The sequence below is a fragment of the Crinia signifera genome, chromosome 4 (assembly GCF_055691185.1).
Source record: "Crinia signifera chromosome 4, ASM5569118v1, whole genome shotgun sequence".
NCBI classification, from domain to species: domain Eukaryota; kingdom Metazoa; phylum Chordata; class Amphibia; order Anura; family Myobatrachidae; genus Crinia; species Crinia signifera.
Genome location: NC_139220.1, coordinates 39,967,218 through 39,994,811, shown reverse-complemented (window position 1 = coordinate 39,994,811; position 27,594 = coordinate 39,967,218). Strand labels below are relative to the sequence as shown.

At 42.9% G+C, this 27,594-nt stretch overlaps 2 protein-coding genes across 2 annotated transcripts in view; one reads left to right on the top strand and one right to left on the bottom strand.

Annotated features, from left to right (window-relative positions):
* Positions 1–703: 703 nt before the first annotated feature.
* LOC146072932 (uncharacterized) overlaps positions 704–27,594 on the bottom strand; it is a 52,168-nt gene continuing 25,277 nt past the window's right edge. Inside the window, exon 7 of the mRNA XM_083180102.1 lies at positions 704–3,356. The gene's annotated coding sequence lies outside the window, so the exon portion shown is untranslated. The remainder of the gene's footprint in view (positions 3,357–27,594) is intronic.
* On the top strand, positions 1,587–5,647 carry LOC146073976 (shaker-related potassium channel tsha2-like). Its single transcript, XM_083181610.1, has one exon. The coding sequence runs from the start codon at positions 2,046–2,048 to the stop codon at positions 3,489–3,491; it is 1,446 nt and encodes a 481-aa protein (XP_083037736.1). The 5' UTR covers positions 1,587–2,045; the 3' UTR covers positions 3,492–5,647.

Sequence of the window (27,594 nt, the reverse complement as noted above, 5' to 3'; positions counted from 1 at the left end):
ATTTTGTCCCCCGTATTTTGGGAACCAGCCCCGGACCTGGAGCCTGGGGCTGGTTGTAAAAAATCAGGGAACCCCTATTTGTCGGGTTTCCTGATTTTTTTAATACCAGCCCCGGCTCCTTCAGCCTGGTGCTGGTTACGGCAGTGGGGGGGGACCCCATGCCGTTTTTTTTTTAACGTGTAAGGGCTACCCTTTTCCCACTGCCGAAAAAAGGCTCTTACACGTTAAAAACACTGCTTTTTACACGGGTAACAAAAACCGGTATTTGTTACCCGTGTAAAGCAACCTGGAGCTTTCCCACTGCAGCTCTAGCCGTTTAAAAAGGCTAAAAAAACGGCATTTACACGTGTAAAGCCTGCAGTGGGAAAGGGGCAAGAGAGAGAGAAGCGAGAAATGAGAGACAGATTGAGGTGAGAGATGAGATAGAGGCATGTGAGTCTCTCTATCTCTCTGTCTCTCTGTCTTTCTTATCTATCACCTTTCTCTCTCTCACGTATCTCATCTCTCACCCACTCTCTCTCCCCTCTCTCTCTCTCTCTCTTATCTCTGACCTCTCTCGCTCTCTCTTTCTGTCTCTCATCTTGCACCCACCCTTTCTCTCTCATCCTTCATCTCTCACCCACTCTCTCTCTCTCCCCTCTCTCTCTCTCTCTCTCTCTCCCCCCTCTCTCTCTCCCCCCCTCTCATCCCCAATCTCTCTAGATGGGGCATACAAACAGGAAGATTTGAGTAAGATATTGTTCTCAGCAATTTAGTATTGGAGATTTCGCACAGTCTAGAGCAGCGTTTTACAACCCCTGTGCCGTGGGACACTAGTGTGCCTTGAGCTGTTCTCAAGTGTGCCCCCAGATCTACATATGCCCCAACCAGTTTACAGCCACCACCAGTTCAACTGTTATTACTGGTCTCTTCTTTTCATGTAAAGGGCCAATGTATTTTATTTGTGTTACCTGTGGGGACCAGTGTGATTGTTTTTTATATGGGGGCCAATAGGTTTGTTTTTTTCCTGTGGGGGCCAATGTGTTTTGCCCTGTGGGGATCTCATGGTGTGCCTTGGCAATTTTGAAATCTTACTTAGGTGTGCCGCAAGGTAAAAGGGTTGAAAATCAATGTTCTATTATAAGTGCGAGTTGGGAATCGAGAGAGATAGAAAGAAAAAGAATGAGAAAGAGAGAGTGAGTGAGTGAGTGAGAGAGAGAGAGAGAGAGAGAGAGAGAGAGAGAGAGAGAGAGAGAGAGAGAGAGGAGAGGACAAGTGTAGGGAAGTTAATTAGTGCAAACAAGACAAAAAGCTGGGATACATATTATGTAGTGTGTGTGTGTGTGTGTGTGTGTGTGTGTGTGTGTGTGTGTGTGTGTGTGTAATGCAAGTTTACATTTGGTATCTGATGGACAGATGTTTCCCAGCACAGTGGGACACATCATTACCATGTCAGTATATGAGGTGTCCCTCTGCTTAGCAGCTCGCACGAGGTTAATTAGCAGCCCTGATCCCCATAGCCCATAGACATACATACAGACAGACAGCGAGCAGAAGCAATAGAACGAGGAGAGAGGGAGGTTTGGCAATGAGCTGAATCAGAGGTGGCTGTTCTTGTGTGACACACCCCCTGTTATTTGGCGTCTGGACGTCAGTGTACTTGGGGAGGGCGAGAGACTGGAGCTGCTCCTAGCTCAGTGACAGCCAGTCTAGTGTAACCGCAAAAGAACTGGCACCAGGAGGGGGCTCAGCCAGCATCAGGCTCTCACAATCAACAGATTGCAAAGAGAAACATATATACATACTACTCACTGAGGACAGCATTGGATCAGGCGCACAGGTGCCCGACACCAGGGTCTCTCTGTGCAGATGTGATGGACGCATCAGGTTGGGAAGAGTGGACAGAATGCCCAGAGACGGGGAGGCTGCCCATCATCTGTGAATAGGTGCACAAGGGAACCTGATTGCTGGGGTGCAGCTGCTTAGGGTCCCTCCAGCCGCCCAGGAGCGGAGGTGACCAGGGTGCTGAGCACTTCCAGCACTGGAGACATCAAAAAGCTGGAGATATGACTGTGGTGTCCGGGGAGACAGTGGATGAGACACTGGTGTCCCTGAGTGCCCTGGGGCAGGAGGGCTATGACCCAGAGAGGGCAACCCAGGACTGCTGTGAGAGGGTGGTCATCAATATCTCAGGTCTCCGCTTTGAGACCCAGCTGAGGACTCTTGCCCAGTTCCCACACACCTTGCTGGGGGACCCGAGAAAGAGGATGCGCTTCTTCGACCCTCTGAGGAACGAGTACTTCTTTGATCGCAACCGACCATGCTTCGATTCTATATTATACTACTACCAGTCTGGTGGCAGGCTCCGCAGACCGGTCAATGTCCCCGTTGACATCTTCCTAGAGGAGATCAAGTTCTACGAGCTCGGAGAGGAGGTGATTGAGATGTTTCGGGACGATGAAGGCTTCATAAAAGAAGAGGAGCGTCCCTTGCCTGACAATGACTTCCAGAGGCAGGTCTGGCTGCTCTTTGAGTACCCAGAGAGTTCAGGTCCAGCCAGGGGCATCGCAATTGTCTCCGTCCTCATCATTCTCATTTCCATAGTCATCTTCTGTTTAGAGACCCTGCCCGAATTCAGGGAGGAGGTTAGGCTGGCAGGTGGACACCTGGTGGTCAATGGGACCCACACCGTGAAGAACAGTCCCTTCACCGACCCCTTCTTCCTCATTGAAACCCTGTGCATCATCTGGTTCTCCTTCGAGCTTCTGGTCAGGTTCTTTGCCTGCCCAAGCAAGCCGGCTTTCTTCAAGAACATGATGAATGTCATTGACATTGTGGCCATCATCCCTTATTTCATCACGTTGGGGACCGAGTTGGCTGAGCAGCAAGGTAGGGATGGGCAGCAGGCCATGTCCTTGGCTATCTTGAGGGTCATCCGCCTGGTGAGGGTGTTCAGGATCTTCAAACTGTCCAGACACTCCAAGGGGCTCCAGATCTTAGGGAAGACATTGCAGGCCAGCATGAGGGAGCTTGGTCTTCTCATCTTCTTCCTCTTCATTGGTGTTATCCTTTTCTCCAGTGCTGTGTATTTTGCAGAGACCGATGACCCGGAGTCTTTATTCACCAGCATCCCAGATGCTTTCTGGTGGGCTGTGGTGTCCATGACCACCGTGGGGTATGGAGACATGTACCCTCTGACCATTGGTGGCAAAATAGTAGGCTCTCTTTGTGCCATAGCTGGAGTCTTAACCATTGCTCTCCCAGTACCGGTCATCGTCTCCAACTTTAACTACTTCTATCACCGGGAGACTGACCACGAAGAGCAGTCCCAGTACACCCACGTCACCTGTGGACAGCAACCCTCTTCTTTTGGTGACCTAAAAAAGAGTGAAAGCAAACAGTCATTTAACAAATCGGATTACATGGAATCAGAAGACCCGGATGACGCCAAATACCCACATTACACCCCCAACCAACACTATGTTGAACAAAAAAAGTTGACTGAAGTATGACCCTATTGGTAAGTTTCCAAAAACAGGTCTTTAACATGCAGGGTCTGTTGGCAGTCCTCACGACTAGTGCTGGCAAGGACTCCATCACTAAAATGTGATGTATGAAGAAGGCGACCAGGCACGGTGGACAGTGAAGAATATTCAGTAGATGTTAAAGAATGAGAATCCTGGATTTGAGGTTGTTCTAGATTTAGTACTGAAATAAAAATTAATAAGGATGTAGATATTGTGGTTGTTTAGACAAATAAATAATATAGCCAATCAGCCTGAGCAATCCACGGGTGCATATGGGAAAAATCCTCTTGTAAGTATAGATACGTTTTATACAGTATGTGGAGCAGGGTTTCCCAAGGAATAGTCTATATCAGACAGTGACTGGCAATACCAGTCTACAGCAATCATACTAGCGTTTATAGGGCATACGCTATTCTGTCTGGATAGATTGTTGCAACTGTGCTACAGTATCATTAAATGACAGGAACTCTGAGACACGAGAACTATCGGGAGCCACTAGCAGATCAGCTAGTTCTGGAGATGCGACGAAAACACATTTCCCATTTTGATACCTTTTGGCTTCTCATTCATCACAAGTTTATTATTTATTGTTTATTTGCACAAAACAATTGGAAAAACAAACAAACAAAACACAATAATATCAGAATGCACTTTAAAGATGGAAAATGCAGTATTATTTAAGAACAAGCCAATACAAGGAAGGAAGATTTCCAGCTGGGACTGAGCTATTGATTCATTTGCTCACCTTTTTGTGTATGAACACATGCGGTTTTTGCACCTATCTTAATTTGTTTACATCATTGCTAATATTGACTTTTATTTGTTGTTAACCCTTTGGCTGCTAGAGATTCCTGCACATCTCACTTTGGCAAAGGGTTGATTTTTTTTGTGTTGCTTTTTCTCTGGTTCACCAAATATTTCCTTATCTGTAAGTGCCTTGTAAGGTAAAATGTAAGGTATAACATTTGAGTGGTGTACATACTTTGAATCTGCCATGCATTACCAGGGGTTCTCAAACTCGGTCCACGGGACCCCACACAGGTCACGTTTTCCAGGTCTTTCGGCAGGGGCACAGGTGTATTCATTACTGACACATTTTAAAAGATCCACAGATGGAGCTAATTATCTCACTTGTGATTCTGTGAGGAGACCCGCAAAACATGCACTGTGTGGGGTCCCGAGGACCGAGTTTGAGAATCTGTGCATTAGACTGAACAGTTAATAACTTGTTTAGACATATTCTTATCCAGGGGCCAGAGGTTAAATAGCCTTGTAGGTAATATTGTATGTTGTATTCATGTTAAATCAGCCATACATGCACTAAAAATATAGTATTATTTTTTTAACTGATATGTTTTCATTTCATTCACTCACTTTGTTCACTAACCCATCGCTTTATTGATCTACCAATCAAATTCCTCCACTGCAAAATTGGATCAGTCCATTGGACCTTCCACTGTGATGACTCTTCTGTTGCCATGTCAAGATTACTTAGAACTGGTTACTTTCGAAATGGGAAGATACCAGAATTTTATAACAACATTGTTTAAACAAACTGGGTAATACCAGACCGACATAGAGGTAGGAGGGCCCTGCTCGCAAGCTTACAATCTATAGGTGTGTTATAGTGAAACTAATTCGATTTTTTCCCCCCTTTGGTGCCTATTTTTTGGGTGATTTGTGAAAGAAATCACCTTATTGTTGTTGAAATGCATAGTTGTATTTAAAGGGAATCTTCTGTCATCATGCAGGTTAATATATATCATGGATTATCATTTATTTTTGCATTTTTTTTTCTAATCACATCGATCAGGTTATTACATTTCTCCTCTTTAGTATTTTGTTGTGCATTAAGTGTTTTTCTCCAAATTTCCTCAGCACTGATATCTTCAGTCTACAGGGGTATTTATTACATAAATGTGTTCCTCTATGGGGCGTAAAGAAAAATCTGTGATGTTGGTAGATGGGAGGTGTTGTGGAAATGGACGGAAGCCGGCTCCTTACACCCATCACAGCTAATTGAATTGCCCCTTACATAAAAGTCAGGATACTAGATGGGACATTTAATAGAATGAGATTCAGAAAGTGAGAGATTTGGTAAGAAATCTACAAGTTTTTTTTTTAAATCAGCAATCATTTACACTGCAAAATCAAACTGATATTGCAGTGTAAATGATTGTCGCTTTAGAAAAAAAAACCTGGAGATTTCTTACCAAATCTCTCACATTCTGAATATCTCATCCTATTAAAGGTACTTGTGTACAATCACGGCTCCCACGATGTCCATCGCATAGTAAAAAAATCGCATCGCATCGCATGCGATCGCATGCGATCGCATGCGATCGCATGCGATTTTTAACAGAAATGCATCCAAATGCATTGAAATTAGTATCAAACATGTTCAATGGCCCCCAAATGTCATTTTTCAGGCTGTACCACCCCCACTATCAACGCGAACCCGAAGCGTGGCAAGCGCAGCGAGCCCGCGAGGGGCGTGGTACGCGTTCTACGACCTTTTCATACCCCCACTATCCACGTCGGCGTGGAGTTGAGAATAGAAAGTGTGGCGAGCGCAGCGAGCCACCGAGCCCGAAGCGTGGCGAGGGGACACGGATACCTTCACAGGTATCCGCGTCCCCTCGCTGGCTTCACAGGTGTCCGCGTCCCCTCGCAGGGCGCGCTGCGCTCGCCACGCTTCGGGCTCGGTGGCTCGCTGCGCTCGCCACACTTTCTATTCTCAACTCCACGCCGACGTGGATAGTGGGGGTATGAAAAGGTCGTAGGACGCGTACCGCTGCGCTCGCCACGCTTCGGGTTTGCGTTGATAGTGGGGGTGGTACAGCCTGGAAAAATGACATTTGGGGGCATTGAACATGTTTGATACTAATTTCAATGCATTTGGATGCATTTCTGTTAAAAATCGCATGCGATCGCATGCAATTTTTAAAAATGGTTAAAAAGTACTACTTGTGGCATGCGATGGCATGCGATGGGAGCCGTGAAAGTACACAAGTTCCCTATTAAATTCCACCCCAACTGTAGCATCTTAATCAGAACTGGGCAATTGCGGTCCTCCAGATGTTGAGGAACTACACATCTCAGGATGCTTTGCATTAGTTTTGCTATGTGGTCATGCTGAAACTGATGCAAGGCATGCTGGGATGTGTAGTTCCTCAACATCTGGAGGGCCGCAATTGCCCAGCCCTAATCTTAATGGAACAAATTTAAATAATTAATGTGTTTTTCATAATAGAAGTACATTTACAATAAACGTAACAAATTAAAATATATTTTTAATGATATTTTAACTACACAGATACATACATATACTGTATATGTCCATACATCTAATGCTGCATACCCATATGCCCATACATATGCGCAATTGCATTTAATGCGATATCAGGTTCGATTTCCCTTGAAGCTCACCATTCGATAAATCGCAAGAAAAAAGCATTTTAGTGCATTCGATTTTGCATTCAATAGAATGCGATACATCGAATGCACCATTCGATAAAAAAAGAGGAGGGGCCAGGAAGTGACCAGAACTCTTCAAGAAATGCACGTCGGCATTTAGAAAAATCGCATGCGCACAAAACAGCATTCGACCGCACGTACAAATCGAGAAATATTATGTGCAGTGCATAAGATCGTGAGACGCGACATTCGAGCGGCGTGCCCGCGCATTGCGTCGAATGGTACACATTTTGTGCATACAATCATTCGATTTATCGGCCAGATGCGGTCGAAATCGAAGGATTGTATGCGATATCTCACATATGTATGGGCAGCATAAGTGGTGATGCCCCGTTCTGCCGATGCTTGTGTGATCTATTGATCCATGGACTACTATGATCAGTGATTTGTTGGCAGATTGCCAAATACCTAGATTTTAAAAATCCCTTATTCTGATTATTCTTGGGCCAGATTCAGAGAATCGACTATTTCCAACATGGACAACATGTACAATGCAATGCTAGCATGCAATACCCTGGCCAGTGTCCCGGTAGCTCCCTGGTGGCTCGATGACATGTGATATATTGTAGGCGGTCTTTTTGCATATGATGTATCGCATGCAAACCCAGCTGATATATCTGATATATTTATTATGCAGGCCATATGATCTGTGGCTCTGATCTGATGCGCAAGGGATCACGGATCGGATCCAGAGGTAAACACATAGGATTTGCCCCTTTTCATTTGATTTGTCAGCCTGAAGCTTCTAACTCATGCATGTCCAAACTATGGCCCTCCAGCTGTTGTGAAACTATAGGTCCTATCATGCCTTGCCACAGTTTTGCTATTAGGGATGCTAAAACTATGGCAAGGCATGCTGGGATGTGTAGTTTCACAACAGCTGGAGGGCCACAGTTTGGGCATGCATGTTTGAAATCGTATAAAATCGGCCAAAATCGCATTAGTGTTTTGGCACCTTTAGATTTTGATGATGACCCAACCCATTCATTGCCAAAAACGTGGAATCACCACAACTGATCACAGATATATGGGCCTCATTATACATGGTAGATGCTTCCATTTCATGGCTGTTCTGATATGTGGAATATATATATATATATATTTTTTTTTTTTCCTAGTGTCTGATTGTGTGTCTCTGAAACACTGCCATCTGTTGACAGCGAGTGAAACTATGGGTGAAATTTAATAGGATGAGAGATTCAGAAAGTGAGAGATTTGGTAAGAAATCTCCAGGGTTTTTTTAAAGCGGCAATCATTTATACTGCAGGTCCAGTTGGATTTTGCAGTGTAAATGATTGCCGCTTTAAAAAACACCTGGAGATTTCTTACCAAATCTCTCACTTTCTGAATCTCTCAACCTATTAAATTTCACCCTACATCTCTTTGTCTCTCACACATGCACAAACACAAAGACAATCACAAGGTAGAAGACTAGCTTTCGAAGCATTTGCTTTGAGTGGGCTTACTAGTATGTGTGTGTGTGTATATATATATATATATATATATATATATATATATATATATATATATATATATATAGAAAAAAGAGGTGAAAAGAGCGCCTCCTAGTGTAGTAATTAGTGTATTCAGAGTTACACTTCCACAAATCAAGTAACACCCCAAATCGTGAAGGTGTATCGTTAGCGGTGGTATCCAACCACCTCGTATATCACGTTTTAACGTCACTCCCAAGCCACAATCAGCATGTATGGCGAAGATCCTATCCCAGAATCCACTGGCAATGTGTCTCCAAAGACCACAGAGGAAAGAAAACAAAGAGAGAGATCCTAGTTCAATATTATAGTAAAAAGGAATTTATTCCTGAGGAAGTCCAGGCTATTAGACAAGGACGAAACGCGTTGCAGTAAATTTGCCGGCGGTCGGGATCCCGGCGGTCGGAATCCCGACACTGGAATCCCGACCGCCGAAATCCCGAAACTTTCTCCTCCGTGGGTGTCCACGACACCCATAGAGGGAGAATAAAATAGTGTGCCGAGCGTAGCGAGGCACCGGGCCCGCTGCGTGGCGAGCGCAGCGAGCCCGCAAGGGGGGGGCGCTCCACATCCCCCCCATGTCGGGATTTCGGTGGTCGGGATTCCAGTGTCGGGATTCCGACCGCCGGGATTCCAACCGCCGGCATTACATATCGGATCCCGTGGAGGTTACCCTGATCCATTATATGCTTTGGACAAAAAGCATTTTCAGATAAGCCTCATTTGTTTTTTTATCTTGCATGGCAATATTTGTCTTTTGTTTTGAATAAATTCCTTTTTACTATAATATTGCACTAGGATCTCTCTCTCTTTGTTTTCTTTCCTCTGTGGTCTTGGAGTGACGTTAAAACGTGATATACGAGGTGGTTGGATACCACCGCTAACGGTACACCTTCACGATTTGGGGTGTTACTTGATTTGTGGAAGTGTAACTCTGAATACACTAATTACTACACTAGGAGGCGCTCTTTTCACCTCTTTTTTCTAGATTCTCTTGAACTGGGCTAAATTGGACTAGCCTTCTGGAAAAAGGGAAAGTGGTGTAGGAGAAGAGACTGTGTTCCTTCTGCAAAATTTTCGTGACATTGTGAACAGACTTATTGATAATAGGTGGATTAGTGCGGGTACCACCAAAACGTTTCCTATATATATATATATATATATATATATATATATATATATATATATATATATATATATATATATATATACACATCAATAATGAGATTGCAGTTGATCAGGCTCCTATAAACTGGTAACATCACTGACAGAAATCAGTACCAGTGTTGCCATAAATCAGTTCCTGTATTTACATAGGTTTTAATAAAATGGTTCAGTCCACAAGATGGCTGCCTCCATTGTGCCAATGTGACAGGCTCACTCCCTTATTGTCCGAAACTTCTGCACAGTCAGTGCTGAAATCTTATATGTTGCTTTCCAGGTACCTATATTTCATAAATATAGTTATTATTACAGTTTAATTGAACATTTCTGTTTATTTAAAAAAAAAATCTGATTTAGAGAAATGTGGTTTGTTTTTGTAGTTTGACTCAGGCTAAACTTCATCAATGTCAACATCAGCCACAGCGCCACCTGCAGGTAGCTAAACCAAAGTATTAAAGAGGAGGAGTTTAATAGCAAAAACATAAATGTCATTTATCATAAATATTTGGCGTTCATTTCATTTGGAGCCATATTCATCATACAATAATACAGTATGATGATAATGATGAGTGTTATTATATTTTATTACAGCTTTGTGTAGTATTTCTATATTTTGACACAATTATGGTATATTTTCTGTGCAGAAATGTCTAATAATGTCTACTACAATTGCTCTTGAAAATTTTTTGTTTTTTTTCAAATATCTTTCAGGGTTCTTTTTTATAGTTTGATACAATTTGATTGTGTTTATGTATACAGTTTGGTAGTTGTGATGCTATCACCAGCCAGCATCAGCAGTTTCCTTATGTCAGTTATCAGAATATAACATGTGAATATGGGAATCTTAAGGCCAGTATTCAATTATCTACAGTCATTTATAACATGTAAATGACTTACCAGGGCTATTCAATTGTCCACCAATGACAGACGTTTTTAGGGATGTATGGGGCCTACACATGTAGCGATCCCCAGGCATTTTGTAAGCAATCTCACTAGATCCTACATTGCTCAATGCCCCGGCGATTAATAGCCAGCATGCTGGATTAATTCATCGCTGTGGTCAGGAAAATGCTAGCCCTGACAGATCGCTCAGCAGCACATCGCTATGCAGCAATGTGTGCTGTGTGATCTGAGCGTTCTGAGCATTCTATCATCACTCAGAATGCTCATCTCCCTGTGTGTGTAGGCCCCTTTATACCCCTTTTACACCAAAAACCCTGGTCGGACCCTGGTCTTTGAACGCTGGAGTTTCCAGGGTCTGACCCTGCTTTATACCCCATTTACACAGCACTTCGACCTGGGTCGGACCTGGGTCTGCACCATTTACACTTAACCTGGGTCAGCCCTGCCTTTCCTCGTGGATGTCGTTAAAAATGCTTGCTCGTTGCCAAGGGGGTATAAAATATATATATTGTATTTATAAACATATATATTATATTTATATAAATAAATATTATATATATATATATATATATATATATATATATTATATAAATATAATATATATATATTTATATAAATATAGTAAATATATATATTATATTTATATAAATATATATATATATATATTTATATATATATATATATAATATTTATATAAATATATATATATATATTATATTTATATAAATATATATATATATATATATATTTATATAAATATAATATATATATTTATAAATAATATATATATATTACTACTACTTGAATAAAATTTTTGAGGGGGTAGATGGGGGAAGCTGTCCCCGGGTGCTGGGAGGAGGGGGGTCCCTGCGGCTGCTAAGGGGAGGGTACCTGTCAGCCTGAGGTCGGAGGGGATGATGTGCGCCGCCACCGCTGCTGCTGTACCTCCCCCTGCAGCCGCGAAGTTCCTGTGCTGAATGGACAGTCAGTGGCGGGGGTCCCTCCGGCGCATGGGAACTAGTACTAGTCCCCATGCGCTGGAGGGACCGCCGATGACTGTCCATTCGCCGCAGGGACCGGCTGCCGGGGGGAGGTACAGCAGCAGCGGCGCACATTATCCCCTCTGACCTCAGGCTGACAGTTACCCCCCCTCCCCTCAGCAGCCGCAGGGACCCCCTCCTCCCGCAGCAGCTGGGCACAGCTTTCCCAGCGCTGCAAGCTGTGGACCCGCTGTGGGTGCCTGGACCAACAGCGGGACCATTTATACCAGCATTTACACGGGTCCTATCCGGGTTCTAACCAGGTCAGGACCTGGGTAGAGGACCCGTGTAAATGGACACGGATATACCCTATTTACACCGCCGATGATCCGGGTCTGACCCGCCGCTGACCCGGATTTTTCGGCGGTGTAAAATGGGTATTAGTTTAACTTGCCTGTGGCAGGGGACACAAATCAGTGATAACCAGCCCTATCATCTCAGTTGTTTTTGCATAAACGCGTAGGTCTCTTATTCAAGATCCTATTGTGTTCTCATGAAAATTCGTTATTTTTCACACACAAAAAAACAGGGTATAATTGAATAACAAAGTCAAATATTGGGTACAAAACACAATAATACCTCATTATTTTTTAATGCAAAAATTTACTGGGGACAATTGAATACTCCCTAAACCATTCTTATTTACCTATACAGTAGAAATTGAAAACAAAGCACTTTCACTCTCACCAATTATTTACTAATAATTTGATAAACATTGTTTAAGGCTGTCACATCATGAAATTAAATATTTAGATTACATTTATTGAGCATAACAGAGCATTACGCCATGTAACATTTATATTGTTAACAATTTACTTTTGATAAAATATTTAAAATGTGTTGCTTTTGTGTCATAAGAGTTTGGAGTTTTATATTCAAAAACTGTACAAGTGGTCTTTGTGGCAAAAAAAACCACAGGACTCTGGAGAACAGCCAAAGTGTGACTTTACTTGCCGCAGTCATGCACATTATGACAACTGTCATCATACTGTGATGACTGTTATCATAAAGATGGTACATAGGCACAAACATCAAATAATAGAATAAGTCCTAGTGAAATGAGACTGATTTTTCGTAATGTAAGCACACAAAATGATTGCCTGTATGTAGCAGATGTGGTCTCTTTATCTCCTAACCACAGCTACCAATGACAGGGTCTTTTCATTTAGTGAACACAATTGAAACAACAGGATGTTTCTACAGTACATTGCCAAATGAAAACAAATAATGTGACCAAGAGATGTCCCGTTAATGCAAAGGATGACAGCTTGTAGGAGATAACTAAGGGGTCTATATGCCAACCAGTGGAGAGAAATAAATTGGACAGGAATAAAGTACCAGCCAATCAGCTCCAAACATCCATGTTCAAGACTGTGTTTGAAAAAAAATTACGGAGAAGAGCTGATTAGATGGTACTTTATCTGTGCCTACTTTATCTCTCTCCAATTCTTAGTAGATGGATCCCTTAATCAAGAAAGGCATTACTAGTAGCTTCATGCTGACATATATGTTACCAGAGAGGCTAGTAAATCCAGTCTGCAGTTGATATTTAATAAATCCAATCTGCAGTTGATATTTAATAAATCCAGTCTGCAGTTGATATTTAATAAATCCAATCTGCAGTTGATATTTAATAAATCCAGTGTGCAGTAGATATTTAATAAATCCAGTCTGCAGTTGATATTTTAGCAATGAAAAATTGGGGGGCAATCTATTCCAGTCTCTTATTGCTTTTAAAAGTGTCCTCTGGATAATAAAAAAGTGTAAAATGTTTACAAAGAAACACACTTAGCCCTATAACAGGCCAATCTCAATAAAAAAAAAGAGATATACTGTATTATAGAAGTAAAGCTCTAAATTTGTAAATAAATAACAATCAAAATGGTAAAAGTAATTTTTCATCTGTTTTCTTTTTAACAAAATCTATTGTGTACAGCAGCAGTTCCCAAATTGCACTTGCAGGGGTGCCTCAGATTAGTGTCCTAGGACAACTCAAGTTATTTATGGTCACTGTCATAGGCCAAAACAGTGCTACCACTTATGGCTTCCAATCACAATTTATATGGACAAACAGAAGTGAATCCTGTCCCGCACCACATAATCATACTTGCCTACATTTGAAAACTATTTTCAGGGACATTATAGTTGATAGTAGAATGTTGCAAAGTGCCCCATTGAGGAGGCGTGTCATGCTCCACCCAAAGGGTGTGTCTAGTTCCATATATGGAGAGATTGTGAAAAGAGATTGTGAATGTGGCACCTAGAAGCATGGGTGTGTACTGCTACATCTGAGAGTAATGTAGATGAGCCCCAAAGCAATTAGTAAGAGCTACTATACTTGGTAAAATGCTGGAAAATAGTGCTGATGATTCAATGTAACTGTAACTGTCTCTCATTCCTTTTTTCCCCAAAAATGTAACAGTGTAATGTGGGTTAGGTGACATGAGGGAGATTCCTATACTAATGAGGGAGAGAGGGAGATTGCTGCTATTTCAAGGAGTCTCCTGCAGAATGCAGGAGGGTAGACAACTACAGTATGTACATAATGCTACCTAAGGATTTATTTTCTCATTTTCCCAATATAACACTTTTAGCCTAGGGGTACCAGGAAAATAATTCTGCTACTCTAGGGTGCTGTGGTTCCTAAAAGTTTGTAAACCGCTGGTGTACATTATAATGAAAATGTATTATTTTTCTACCTGCTAACATTATATGTTATCAAAACAACTATTAGAGGATTTCCCAGAACACACACATGCAGAACAAACAAACAAACAAACAAACAATATTAAAAGCAGCCTTGCGAGTCTACCAGTCGCCAATGCTGATCTGCAAGCCCCCCTCGCATGCCGCGTTTGTACACACAGGCTGTGAATGGATGTTTAACATAAACATACATTCGCAGGCTGTGGGGGAACACCCACATCATTCGATGGTCGCTGACCATCAAATGATGTGGAAGGCCCACGCGCATCAAAGGTTACTCTGAGGTAACCTTAGATCTGCGTGGACAATTGGCCGGAAGTGGGCGGGCAGCTGACATCCGTCACAAGGCGATCTCAATGGGAACGTCGACCATTTTCATGGGAATGCCAATGAAACGCGAGTCGTTCCCATGGGCACGACTATCCACCGCGGCCCCACGCCCCCTCGCCTGCAGTCTTGGGTGCGTGCACCCTGCGAACAGCCTGTTTGCCATTTCCGCATGCACCTGGCGGCTGCGCATATGCCAAACGTCAGTCCCCGAGCAAATGAATGGTCCTTGCGAACGGACCATAATAAGGGCCAAAATGTGGCATATCCTACTGCAGCCATATGCCGGGTTACTACTGAGTGTAAATTGAGAGAACGTATATATCTTATTGGTGCCTACGGGTTGTATCACATTTGTAATTTTGTGTAACGTTGGATTTTTTCAGAATTCAATCAACATAGTTGGCAATTTCGTTTTCTGTATTACCAGCTGGATAAGAAGACCTTAGGGCCTTATTCAGATCTGATCGCAGTACAAATTTGTTCTCAAATTTGTCAAAACCATGTGCACTGCAGGTGGGGCGGATGTAACATGTGCAGGGAGAGTTAGATTTGGGTGGGGTGTGTTCAAACTGAAATCTATATTGCAGTGTAAAAATAATGCAGCCAGTATTTACCCTGCACAGAAACAAAATAACTCACCCAAATCTAACTCTCTCTATACATGTTACATCTGCCCCACCTGCAGTGCACATGGTTTTGCCCATTTTGAGAACAAATTTGTACTGCGATCAGATCTGAATAAGGGCCTTAAGGCCCCCACACACAGCACAATTTTCAGGCACTTTCTGAGCGATTTTACTAAATCGCTCAGAAAATGCCTGAAAATGCATGTAAATCGCTGTGTATATAGCCCACACAGCGATTTACATGCGCGCCCCCGCCGTTCTGAATCTGCACAAGATTCAGAATGGCCCGGTCAGTCAATTCATAACAGTCGCTGAGATGCTCCTGCTCATCTCCCGCATGTGTGGCGCGGGGATGAGCAGGGCCATCTGAGCGACTGTCATGCCGGAGCACGCTGCCCAGATGAAGCCCCGCTGCCACCGACCTGGAAGCCCCGCTGCCGCCGCCTGGAAGCCCCGCCGCCGCCTGGAAGCCCCGCCGCCGCCGCCTGGAAGCCCCGCCGCCGCCGCCTGGAAGCCTCGCCGCCGGAGCCCAGCTGAAGAGACGCTTCCTGGACCTGCCGGGTGCCGCGCCCGCCCTCTGCAGTCAGATGGAAGCTGCAGTGAGAGGACGCGACGCTGGAAGACACCGGAGTTGGTAAGTATATTCTTTTTTTTTTTTTTTACACTGTGCCACCAACGGTTGAGGGGAGAGGGGGATGCCACACTATACCACCAACGATTAAAACTTTTTATATGGGGGACTATGATTAAAATTTTTTATGGGGGACTATGATTAAAACTTATTATGGGGGACTATGATTAAAACTTTTTATGGGGGACTGTGTATGTATATATATATATACTGTGTGTGTATATATATATATATATATATATATATGTGTGTATATATGTATATATATGTGTATATATGTATATATATATATATATGTATATATGTATATATATGTATATATATATATGTATATATATATATATATATATATGTATATATATATATATATATGTGTGTGTATATATATATATATACTATGTATGTATGTATGTGTATATATATATATATATATATATATATACTGTGTATGTATATATGTATATGTATATATATATATATATATATATATATATACATATATATATATATATATATAAATACAGTACTGTATAGGCGCTGAATGTCCAAAGTTTCTCAGAACCAGCAGTCCAAAGAACCACCTGTTCAGAATGACAGGGGTGTATTAGCACTTAGGCTGATATGTAGCCGCTGCTTCCTTCTCTAGGCAACAAACTCCAGGATCCAAGGAGTTAAAAATCTGGACAAACAACAAGGGAGAGAAGGAGCGCTTGATAGTGCATTAAAGATTTATTCACAGGGTTAAAAAACATCCGTTCCAGGTACAGAAATAGATTGAACCCGTACCTAGACAAAAAACACTGTGGGCTGGTTACCACAAGGCATAAATACAAATACCACGGCAAATCAGCTGGGCACCCGGGACTCCACGATCTCTCACACGCTACGTCCTTTTCCACACGCTGGCTTGCGGTGCAGCTTAGGCGAGGATGTCAGAGAAGCAGGAGGATTACCGGCAACAGCAGGTGAACAGCGTGAGCGTCAGCAGGCCACGCCCTAACGCGTTTCGTCAGACGAAACGCGTTAGGGCGTGGCCTGCTGACGCTCACGCTGTTCACCTGCTGTTGCCGGTAATCCTCCTGCTTCTCTGACATCCTCGCCTAAGCTGCACCGCAAGCCAGCGTGTGGAAAAGGACGTAGCGTGTGAGAGATCGTGGAGTCCCGGGTGCCCAGCTGATTTGCCGTGGTATTTGTATTTATGCCTTGTGGTAACCAGCCCACAGTGTTTTTTGTCTAGGTACGGGTTCAATCTATTTCTGTACCTGGAACGGATGTTTTTTAACCCTGTGAATAAATCTTTAATGCACTATCAAGCGCTCCTTCTCTCCCTTGTTGTTTGTCCAGATATATATATATATATATAGCGCAGTCTGGGCAGGCACATCCAGAGTAGCCAGCTGCAAAATGTCGTGACAGTCGTGACAGATTTGAGATCTCCCGTGCTGAATCTCCCAATTTGAATCTCTGACACAAATCTCTCTGTATGTGGCTCATTGTCTGAAATGAGCCACAAGAGTGAAATCTCTTGTGCTGAATCTCCCGTTATGTATCTCTGGCACACATCTCTGCGTATGTAGGGCCCTTTAGTCTTCTTTATTTTTCTGTGCTGCAACCAATTATTTGTCCTGACATATTGTATGGGATTATTACCCCCTAGGACAGTTTACGCCACCGTAAAAAATAAAATAAACATTTTTTTAAATACTATATAATATTACAATGTGTATAAATGCCTGTGAATAATATCTGTATAAACATTGAGTTCTCATCTGGTATAACTGGAGATGATATCACTGCTGTGTTCAATTACCAACATTCTTTATTGTTAGGAATAATGCACCTCTATTGTCAATGATCATGGATATTATAAATATATTGTTCATGTATCTCTATCCTACAAGCTATGGTGACTGCAAACATCCATATTATTATATACAGCGGACAGTGCATTGTCCCATGTATAACATATTGTGGAACCTGCTGATGGCACTATTACACGTCCCGTTTTGTCTGCCAGCGGTTATTTATTTATTTTTAAATTCCAGCTTCCTAGTTGCCATGGTAACCTACATGTTGTAAAGCAATGAATGTGCTTAAATATGTGTGAAGGTTAAAGTCTTATATGCAGAGTTGGATCATGTTGAATGTACAAGGTAAAAAAACGCTTTATGAGCAATGTCTGCTGTTGTAATCCCAATTTTTTTTTCCGTTTTACTATTTATTAGAATGAAGTTGTATTACTGCTGCTGGGCGACACCGCAGGCAGAGAGAGGCTGGTGATGCATACTTGCCTACTTAATGGTCTTCCTCTCTGGGATATGCCCAGTGAGGGGATGCAGGTGGGTGATGATGGGGCAGGGCAGGCTAGCTGCGCCGCCCCTCGTGAGAAAATTGAGGCAATTTCATATATAAACACATCACTATGTACTAAGCTTGAAAAGTGATCAAATGGAGAGTGATAAACAACCAGCCAATCAGCTCCTGTCTGACAATTTTCAAACACAGCTTGTGACATGGCAGGTAGGAGCTGATTGGCTGGCTGTTTACCACTCTCTATTTTATCACTTTTGAAGCTTAATGCATCTGGTCCTATGCCCCTTCCCCTCCTCAAGGATCCCTGGATTCCATCTATTTATCTTCCCGCTCTGTGGGATTCAGGAGTTGTGCCCACTATTCTGGGGCTGCGGGGGACTGCTCAGAAAACCAGGAGTCTTCCGCAGGATCCAGGAGAGTAGCAATGTATGGGGACCTGGATCCCCAGACCAGACAGGCTCCATTCTTCAAACTGTGCCATTCTGGAGCTTGTGGTGTCCCTTCCAGGGCGGTGCATGTACAGGCAGCGGCGTAACTATAGCACCACAGCCCCCGCCAACACGGGGGGGCGCTGTGCATGTGGGGGTGCCGGGGGCTGTGGTGCAATAGTTACACCCTCCCCAAATCCCCCGCAGACTTACCTATCTCGCTGGTCCCGGCGGCTCCGTTCTTCTGCTGAGGACCACCACAAAATGGCCGCCCCCATATAGCACACAGTTCTCTGAAACTGTCTGATGTATGGGGGCGGCCATTTTGTGGTGGTCCTCAGCAGAAGAAGAACGGAGCTACCGGGACCAGCGCTATAGGTAAGGCTGCAGGGGATTGGGGGGGTTTGCATGGGTGGCAGGGGATTGGGGGTGCTTGGCGGGGTGGTGGGGGGGGCGCCCAAAACGTAGTTACGCCACTGTGTACAGGGGGGTGTTCTGTCTGGTGTTCCGGGGTCAGGTCCGGTTCAGTTTTTTATCCATTCCCCAATGTATGCCCTGGACCCTTCACAACAAATCACAAAGTAGCATGCCCAATATACCACTAACCTGGGCCCCTGTCAAGCCCTTTCATTTCGCCCAGATAAATAGCAATCACGTCCCCTCTCAGCACATTTGTTGATAGATGTCTTCTTCATTGATCGTGTATGTATATGATTTTGTATTGGTTATTTTCAAGAGTGAACTGTTACATGTGTTTTTTTTGGCATTTCTTTTTAATGCGCCCAACTCAACATGTACCCCTGTGTGTCAAACTGTTTTGTTGTATCTGCAGTGTACACTCTTCCCTCTCATTTCCTTCATTTCTATATATTCTACTGTAAAACAGGAACAGACCGATGTATTTTAATAATACCAGTAAAGTGGGTGGTTCAAAGGACTTGATGATGCATCATTTTGGCCCCACCCAAGTTGCTAAAAAAATGCGTCATTGAGCAGCAGAGGGTGGGAAATGGATGACATCATTCATTGCACCCCACCCCCTGCACCTCCTACCTACACCTGCCCTCCAGTCAGGGGTGTCTTTAAAAAGGAGACGGCCTGTGTGCAGCCTCCCCGGTGCCGGGAGTGGCACAGGGAGCAGTAGGGTCTGACCGCTCTATGCATGAACCTCCACTGCATCCAGACTCCACTGCACCTGTGCAGATCGCAGAAAACAAATGGCCGCTGCACAATTTTTCTGGCTATGTCTGCAGCACTACTGCTGCTGCTGTGGAACTCTGGATCTTAAGTATTACATAGAAACCTAGAAACCTAGAAACATAGAATTTGACGGCAGATAAGAACCATTTGGCCCATCTAGTCTGCCCCTTTTTTACCCTTCAGGTAATATCAACCCTTTTTAATCCTTATTTCTTTGTAAGGATATTCATATGCCTATCCCAAGCATGTTTAAATTGTTGTACTATCTTAGCCTCTACCACCTCTGATGGGAGGCTATTCCACTTATCCACTACCCTTTCTGTGAAGTAATTCTTTCTAACATTTCCCCTGAACCTACCTCCCTCCAGTTTCAGTGCATGTCCTCCTGTTCTATTACTTCTTTTCCTTTGAAGAAAATTTCCCTCCTGTACTATGTTAAAACCCTTGATATATTTGAAGATTTCTATCATGTCCCCCCTTTCCCTTCTCTGCTCCAAACTATACATGTTAAGATCTTTTAGTCTATCCAGGTATGTTTTGTGATGTAGGCCATGTACCATTTTAGTTGCCCTTCTTTGTACACTCTCCAATGTATTTATATCCTTCTGAAGATATGGTCTCCAGAACTGGACACAGTATTCCAGATGAGGCCGTACCAATGACCGATAAAGTGGCATTATTATGTCTTTTTTTCTGCTACTGATTCCTCTCCAAATGCAACCAAGCATCTGACTAGCCTTCCTCATTGCTTTGCTACATTGCTTTCCTGCCTTTAAGTCACTTGAAATAGTGACTCCTAGATCTCTTTCCTCCTCAGTAGTTTCCATTATAGTACCCTTGATACTATATTGAGCCTTTGGGTTTTTGAGTCCCAAGTATTTCCAAAATGGGGTCCATTGTGCGCGGTGTGAGCCCCCTGGGACTCAGTGCATGCACACACTGCATCAGGGCCGGATTATAATGGGGGCACAAGGGGTCAGTACCCCTGGGCCCCCCTCTAGCTAGGGGCCCCCTGTGGTTGGCATGTATTTAAATAAAAAAAAGCCAAGGCACACTGACTGCACAAGTGTGCAGTGCATTACTGGGAGTTGACTAAATCCCATGACACTTTGCACCAGAGGGCAGAGGCTGAGACGTTTGTTTTGAGCTCTGAATGGTGGAGCTCATTACATGCTTCTCAGGCCCATGGAGAAAAGCAGCAGCCGCCTAGTCATGGGAGGGCTTTTAATCAGAGGCAGCACTGGGACTGTGAGGTCTCCTACAGAGTAAGGTGCAGAGGGACAAACACAGGCTTTTCATGTGGTATGTGTGTATGTATATATATATATATATATATATATATATATATATATATATATATATATATATATAATTTTGAAAGGAGGGCACTCACCAATTCGCAGATAAAGTTTTTATTTATTCAATTTATTAAAATATCAAACAGTCGTCAATGTTTCGGTCCGCATTTCAGACCTTCTTCAAGACTGACAGTGTAACAGCAAGAGATCTTACTCCAACAGAGACCTAATTCACACTGGTCCCATGGTGAACCTATATACCCACCCAGACAGGAAGTGCCTTCCCACAGCCAATACAATTTCACTCAATTCTAATATATTAATGCATAAACACGGGCTAGCTATAGACTAAACCCTGACATATGGTAAAGCCTTAGGTATACAAAATTCTATGAGATGCCATTTAAAACGCTGTATAATCTGAACACATAGCCCACACAAGTGTTATCCACTATCGCGGCGTGCGTTCCAACTCCGTGGAACGCACCACCATCTTGTTTCCGCTTACGGCATTAGGTTAGATTAAAGCCGTAACTCCAATTACCTTATCCAGCCCATTAAGCCGTTAGGCTGGTACATGTTGTGTCCGCACACAGTCTCCATAGTAAAGGAAATCGGACCGGGCCGCCGGACCGATCCTCCGTGCAAACACGCTCGGTGTTTCTATAGTGACGCGTCACCCGGATATGACGCGTATATCCGGAAATCTCCGGAGCACAGCGTTAGACGTTGCCCAGCAACCGTCTGTTGTTGGGAATCAGAACATATCAATGTTGTTTATATTTGTATATGGCTCAAATATACAGCGCTGTACTGGCTTCTCTATTGGCTAATATCAGAAGAAATTAAAGTATATACCCTGTATTTGTTAACATTGATCAAGCCGTCTAGATCAATCTTGTTTTGCACCAGTGGGTACTCAATTCACCATGGTCTCAGCTATATGGATGTAATAGACTAGTTCAATAAAGACAAACATTACACACGTACATAACAAACACGAAGAGTCAACCCATGGGTGTATTCACCCATAGATTGTATTTTTGCTCAAGAGGGCAGAGAATTCTTTTTGCCCTCCCTGCTCCACTGTATCTACAAAAAAAGAAGGAGGGGGGGGGAGAAAAAAAAAAGGGGTTAGAGGGCAAGTATAATCATCAAAAACTGGGACTATTTGATAGAATAGTCCTAAGCGTGCTGGAGCCAATGTAGATAACGTCCATATAATTGCATAATGACATTTATCCAAAGGTGCAGTCCAATGTCAACAACTGTGACTATTTAATAGCATAGTCCTAAGTGTGCTGGAGTCAATATAGATGACGTCCACATTTATCCAAAGGTGCAGTCCAATGTCACAAGAATACACTATAAGGCATATGCTCATTGAGCCCCCTCGGTGAACACGTGTCCAACCTTTGTATCCATTTCAATTCTCTTTGCTTCAAGACTTTCTCCCGATCGCCCCCACGTACTGGAGCGGGTACATGGTTAATGATCATGCTCTTGAGACTTGCAATCGAATGGCCCTTTAAAAAGAAATGGCGTGCCACAGGCTTATCGGAGCCTTGCTTCTCGAATGCCTCCCTTATCGAACGTCTATGGTTGGCCATTCTTTCGCGAAAAGTTCTGGTTGTAAGGCCAACATAGTAAAAGCCACATGGGCATAGCAAGAAATAGATGATGTACGTAGTTTGGCAAGAGACCCTGTGCTGTATTGGAATTCTCTGGTCGGTGTGCGGGTGTGCGAATGTCGATCCAACCAACATTGATCTGCACGTCGTGCAATCGGCACAGCGGAAACAGCCTTTTCTGCCCGTCTGTATCCAGTTTTTATTCTCTCGGGCCGGCATCATCGTAGGCCTCATCAGCATCTGTTTAAGATTCGGACCTCTTTTATACGAGATCATAGGTGGTATCTTGCTGATCGCGCCCAACGCCAGATCCCTCGTAATGATGGGCCATGATTTCTGGATCGATTTTTGTAATTTGTGAGAGGCTGTATTGTAGGTGGTAGAGTAGATCATCCTTTTCTCATCAAAGGGAGCTTTCTTGGTTTTGTCATGAAACCTTGCTCTTGCTTTTTCCAAGCACCGATCAACCACCTCTCCTTGATAGCCACGAGCTAGAAATCTGTTGGTCATCTCCGCTATCTGTCTTTCGGCTATCGCCGGGTCTGAATTGTTGCGGAATACCTGAAGGTATTGCGAAATTGGCAGCCCCTCCTTTAATTTTTCTGAATGGTGGCTGGTAGCAAACAGGAGCACATTACGATCAGTGTCCTTCCGATATAGTCTGTGGCCAAGGCCACCTGACTGCTTGTAGACCGTTTTTTGCAAATAGGAATGGGGAACTGCACTAGTTAATAAGGGTACTACAATTTAGGTATTAGTTTATGGTAAGGGGACTCATCTGATAATAATTATGTTTTAATTTTTGTAATTAACATCACCTAGTGACCTTGACCCAGTTGGGTTCTATGTTCTATAAGTGATGCTCAGTGGTGCACCCCCGAGTTATAACAAGTTTATCAAAGGAACACGGGGGGAGAAAAAGAAACTCGGGTGGGGTGCACTCTGAGTCCCTTATACAGTTATTCTGAAAGAATAAAAATTTTTTTTTATTTTTTAATATTTTTTTGTCTGCTTGTGCATAAATTATATAATTTGTGAGAAAAATATAAAAATAAATAGTTTTTTTTAAATTTTTTTAAAATTAGACACTTTGTTGTGTGCTTTTATTCATATTTCCTGCGAAGATTTTGAAATGCCAATTGTGTACTGGGATAGTTAGCACTTGTTTGTCTGCCAGTTTTTTTGCAAGAAAATAATGATGACCGTCATATTCCCCATCAATCATACACCATTGATGTTATGGGTGTCACTTAGATAAGTGATAGGGGTCTAATCATTGGTCAAAGCAAAAAATGACAAAAATAGACAAACAAAGTATTTACATATATACACACTGTACAATATCTGCTTCAATCTGAGCCACCTTATGTCCAGTATATAAAAGTTATTATACTAGTGCCCTTGATATGTTCTAGGAATATTAGCGCATGTTAAGCATAGATCTTCTATCAATATATGCCCCATTCAGATTCTATTATAAATGCAGTTGGATAATCACTGTTCACTATTTAAAATAGTGATTGGATGGTGTATATTCACTAATTCAAAAAGGACATAGAATTTCACCCTCAGGTAGAAGGTCTGGTACGTACCTAGATACAGAATAGGTGAGGTGATTGTTTAGATATATATGAGGAAGATGCCAAATAAACCGCTAATAATTTCTAGTCAACTCACTGCTATCAAATCTTAGCATACTGCCCCAATAACATGATTTCACCAAATACATACATCCATATATAGAAATTTGGACCACTTGTTGTAAGATAGCAAGAAAATATCTATATGTTGCCAAATCAACAGCTATCTACAAATGCAGACTGATCCCTACACTACGTAACCAACCCACGGCTGCAAGTTTACACAGAATCACATGGAGAAAACTGCACAGAGAAACAAATCAATAATTAGGGCAGCACCTCTCCCACTGCTTCAATGCCACAATAGATATTCAGTTAGCATTACATTAAATATTTATACATGGAAGAGGGGTTTTGGAACAGATAAGGAGGACCATAGGACAGTGGTGGACCGTTGTCCCACTCAGAGCCAGCGGCAGCCTATATAGTTGCTAGCCGCGGATTCTGGTGGGGGGTCCCGTTACCAGTAATAGCGCTGAATAGCGCGAGTCTCCAGCTGTCTTCAGACGGGAAATCCCAGGAGACAAGACGCCGGTCACGTGCTTGTAGACCGTGACATCGAAAAAATTCAATTCTTTACTGTCTACATGCGATGTGAATCTGATTGGGGAGTCCAGTAGATTGAGATACTGGATCATCTCGTTGAGCTCCACCAGAGTACCCACCCACACTATAAAAACATCATCGATGTATCTCATATAACTTGCTATGTAGGTGTGATATCTCGATAGGATAAATTCATGCTCATAAGAGTGCATGTATAGGTTGGCGTAAGCCGGCGCGAGGGTGGACCCCATGGCCGTACCCCGGTTTTGGAAATAATAGCCCCCGCCATAACTGAAATGATTCTTGGTCAAGACCAACGTCGCAAGTTCCAAAAGGAATTGTACCGGGGGGCGGCCATGGGGGTCCTCCCCCAACGCTTTTCTCATGGATAACAGACCTCCTTCGTGTGGTATCATGGTGTATAATGAGGATACATCCAGCGACACTAACAGTGCCTCCTCCGGCACGGGGCCTAATGACCTGATCTTCTGAAGAAAATCTGGTGTATCCTGCACATAGCTCTCCATTTTCCTCACACAAGGCTGTAAAAAGGTGTCTACAAAGACTGCCAAAGGCTGCAGAACCGAGCCGATGGCCGATATTATAGGACGCCCCGGAGGTGCACTCAATGATTTGTGCACCTTCGGGAGCGTATACAATATCGGACATATGGGGGCATCCACCGTAAGGTATTTAAAAATCTTTTCATCAATCCATCTGTTACTAACAGCACAGTTCAGTCTACTGTCAACAAGTTTTTTCACATCATACATAGGATTCGACCCCACTTTGGTGTATGTCTCCAGGTCCGATAACTGGGAAATGACTTCATTATTATAGGCGGTCCAGTCTTGCACCACGACTGAACCACCTTTATCCGCTTGGCGGATAACTATTTGATCGTTCTTTTTTAGGTTGTTAAGGGCCTCCCTTTGTGTTTTAGAGAGATTGTCAAATGTTCTTGTCGCCCTAGCTCCTCGCATCTCACACTCAATCTGTCTCAAAAATGTCTTGATACTTGGGTTTTGGGAGGGGGGGTCAAATGTACTTGGTCTAGAGAGGACAGACATAGCCTCCCTATTGGTTTCAGAGTCGCTAAAAAATTCCCTGAGCCTTAACTTTCTACCAAATTTAAAGTTATCCACTGTCCAGCTGAAATAATCGAAGTTGACTGTTGGCACGAATGATAGGCCAAGGCCCAAAACTTCCAATTCTGCTGTATTCAGTGGATAACTGGACAAGTTAAATACAATTTCAGGTTCTAATACCTCCCCCTTCTTCTTGATCCTGTGCCTCCTCCCGCCCCTCCTCGTCCGGCCACACGTACCGGTCGTGGAGGGCGGTCTACAGTATGGGGTGTGCCTGCCGCTAAAAAAGGTGTTGAGGTGGCCCCCCCTGCACCCTGTCTAGCGTCCGAAGCCACATCCGACTCGGAATTGGATTGGGAAGAGCTGTCAAGGCCCCTGTTCTGTTTGAATCTATAGGAAGCCTGTTGGCGTCTACTGTTAAAGTTTCAGTTGTCACCCTTCAACCATCTATACACCTGATGGTTTGTATAGTTGGCCTCAACTGTAGCCAACTTTTTGCATTTAAATGCAATTAACTCTCGCTGATAGGTGGAGATTTGGTCGGATAGCTTCCCTATCTAATTTTCTGATTTTTCTTTTGCCAGTGAATCCAAATATTTGGTGTTGAATTCACTAATATATATATATATCCCCTGCAGTTACCCATTGACCAAGTTTATACTGCCTTTACTCTGTGTTTTAACAGTGTAATATTCTCCCATGCAGTTTGCGGCCAGTAATGCTTTGGGAAGCAACTCTGAGAATACAAGAGAATGTACAAAAATGAAAGTAAAGCTTGAATAATTAGCGGACCTTTTTCATGCGCTATTGTGATAAACACTATTTTATTATATTAAGGGGTTAATTTTTTTTTTAATACCAACAGTTCGCATTAAATGCAGATTGAACAAAAATTGTATTCAGGGACACAGATAACCTGAAGGCAATTCCTTAAATGTCAGCGTGGCTGTGATTCAAGTGAGTTTTGTTTCATTTGCTAAAATGCAGTAATGAGAAGCTATAGTTCCCGTTCACGTGTGGGGGAGAATAGGAACGGTGTACACTTTCATCTCATATGGGGCCAGATGCACTAAGCTTCAAAAGTGATAAACTGGAGAGTGATAAACAGCCAGCCAATCAGCTCCTGCCTGACATTTTTCAAACACAGTCTGTAACATGGCAGGTAGGAGCTGATTGGCTGACTGTTCATTACTCTCCATTTTATGACTTTTGAAGTTTAGTGCATCTGGCCCACTGTCTGGAAGCATGAAAACCTCATTATAAATCTTATCTGATGATGACAGTGGGAAATACACGCCAGATACTGGAAGTCAGGCTACTTCTGTGTTGTTCCTTGAAAGATATTTGTTTGACAGTTGTATGACATTTACAAAGTAACACAATTTATTTTCCCCTCCACTGAATATTATAATTTTTTCTGCTGGCTATTTTAGCACATGTTGGTGTCATTGTAAGGTAAAATCGAACTAAAACGATGCAGAAATGTACAAAAAAACTCGCTTGTGACGTACAGCATTGGATACATTTTTTGTTGGTATCAAAGCTATATACATGCTTTTTTATACTATTTATAG

Excerpts from the sequence above, each read along its gene's own strand:
- LOC146073976 (XM_083181610.1), top strand. The coding sequence starts at position 2,046 with ATGACTGTGGTGTCCGGGGAGACAGTGGATGAGACACTGGTGTCCCTG.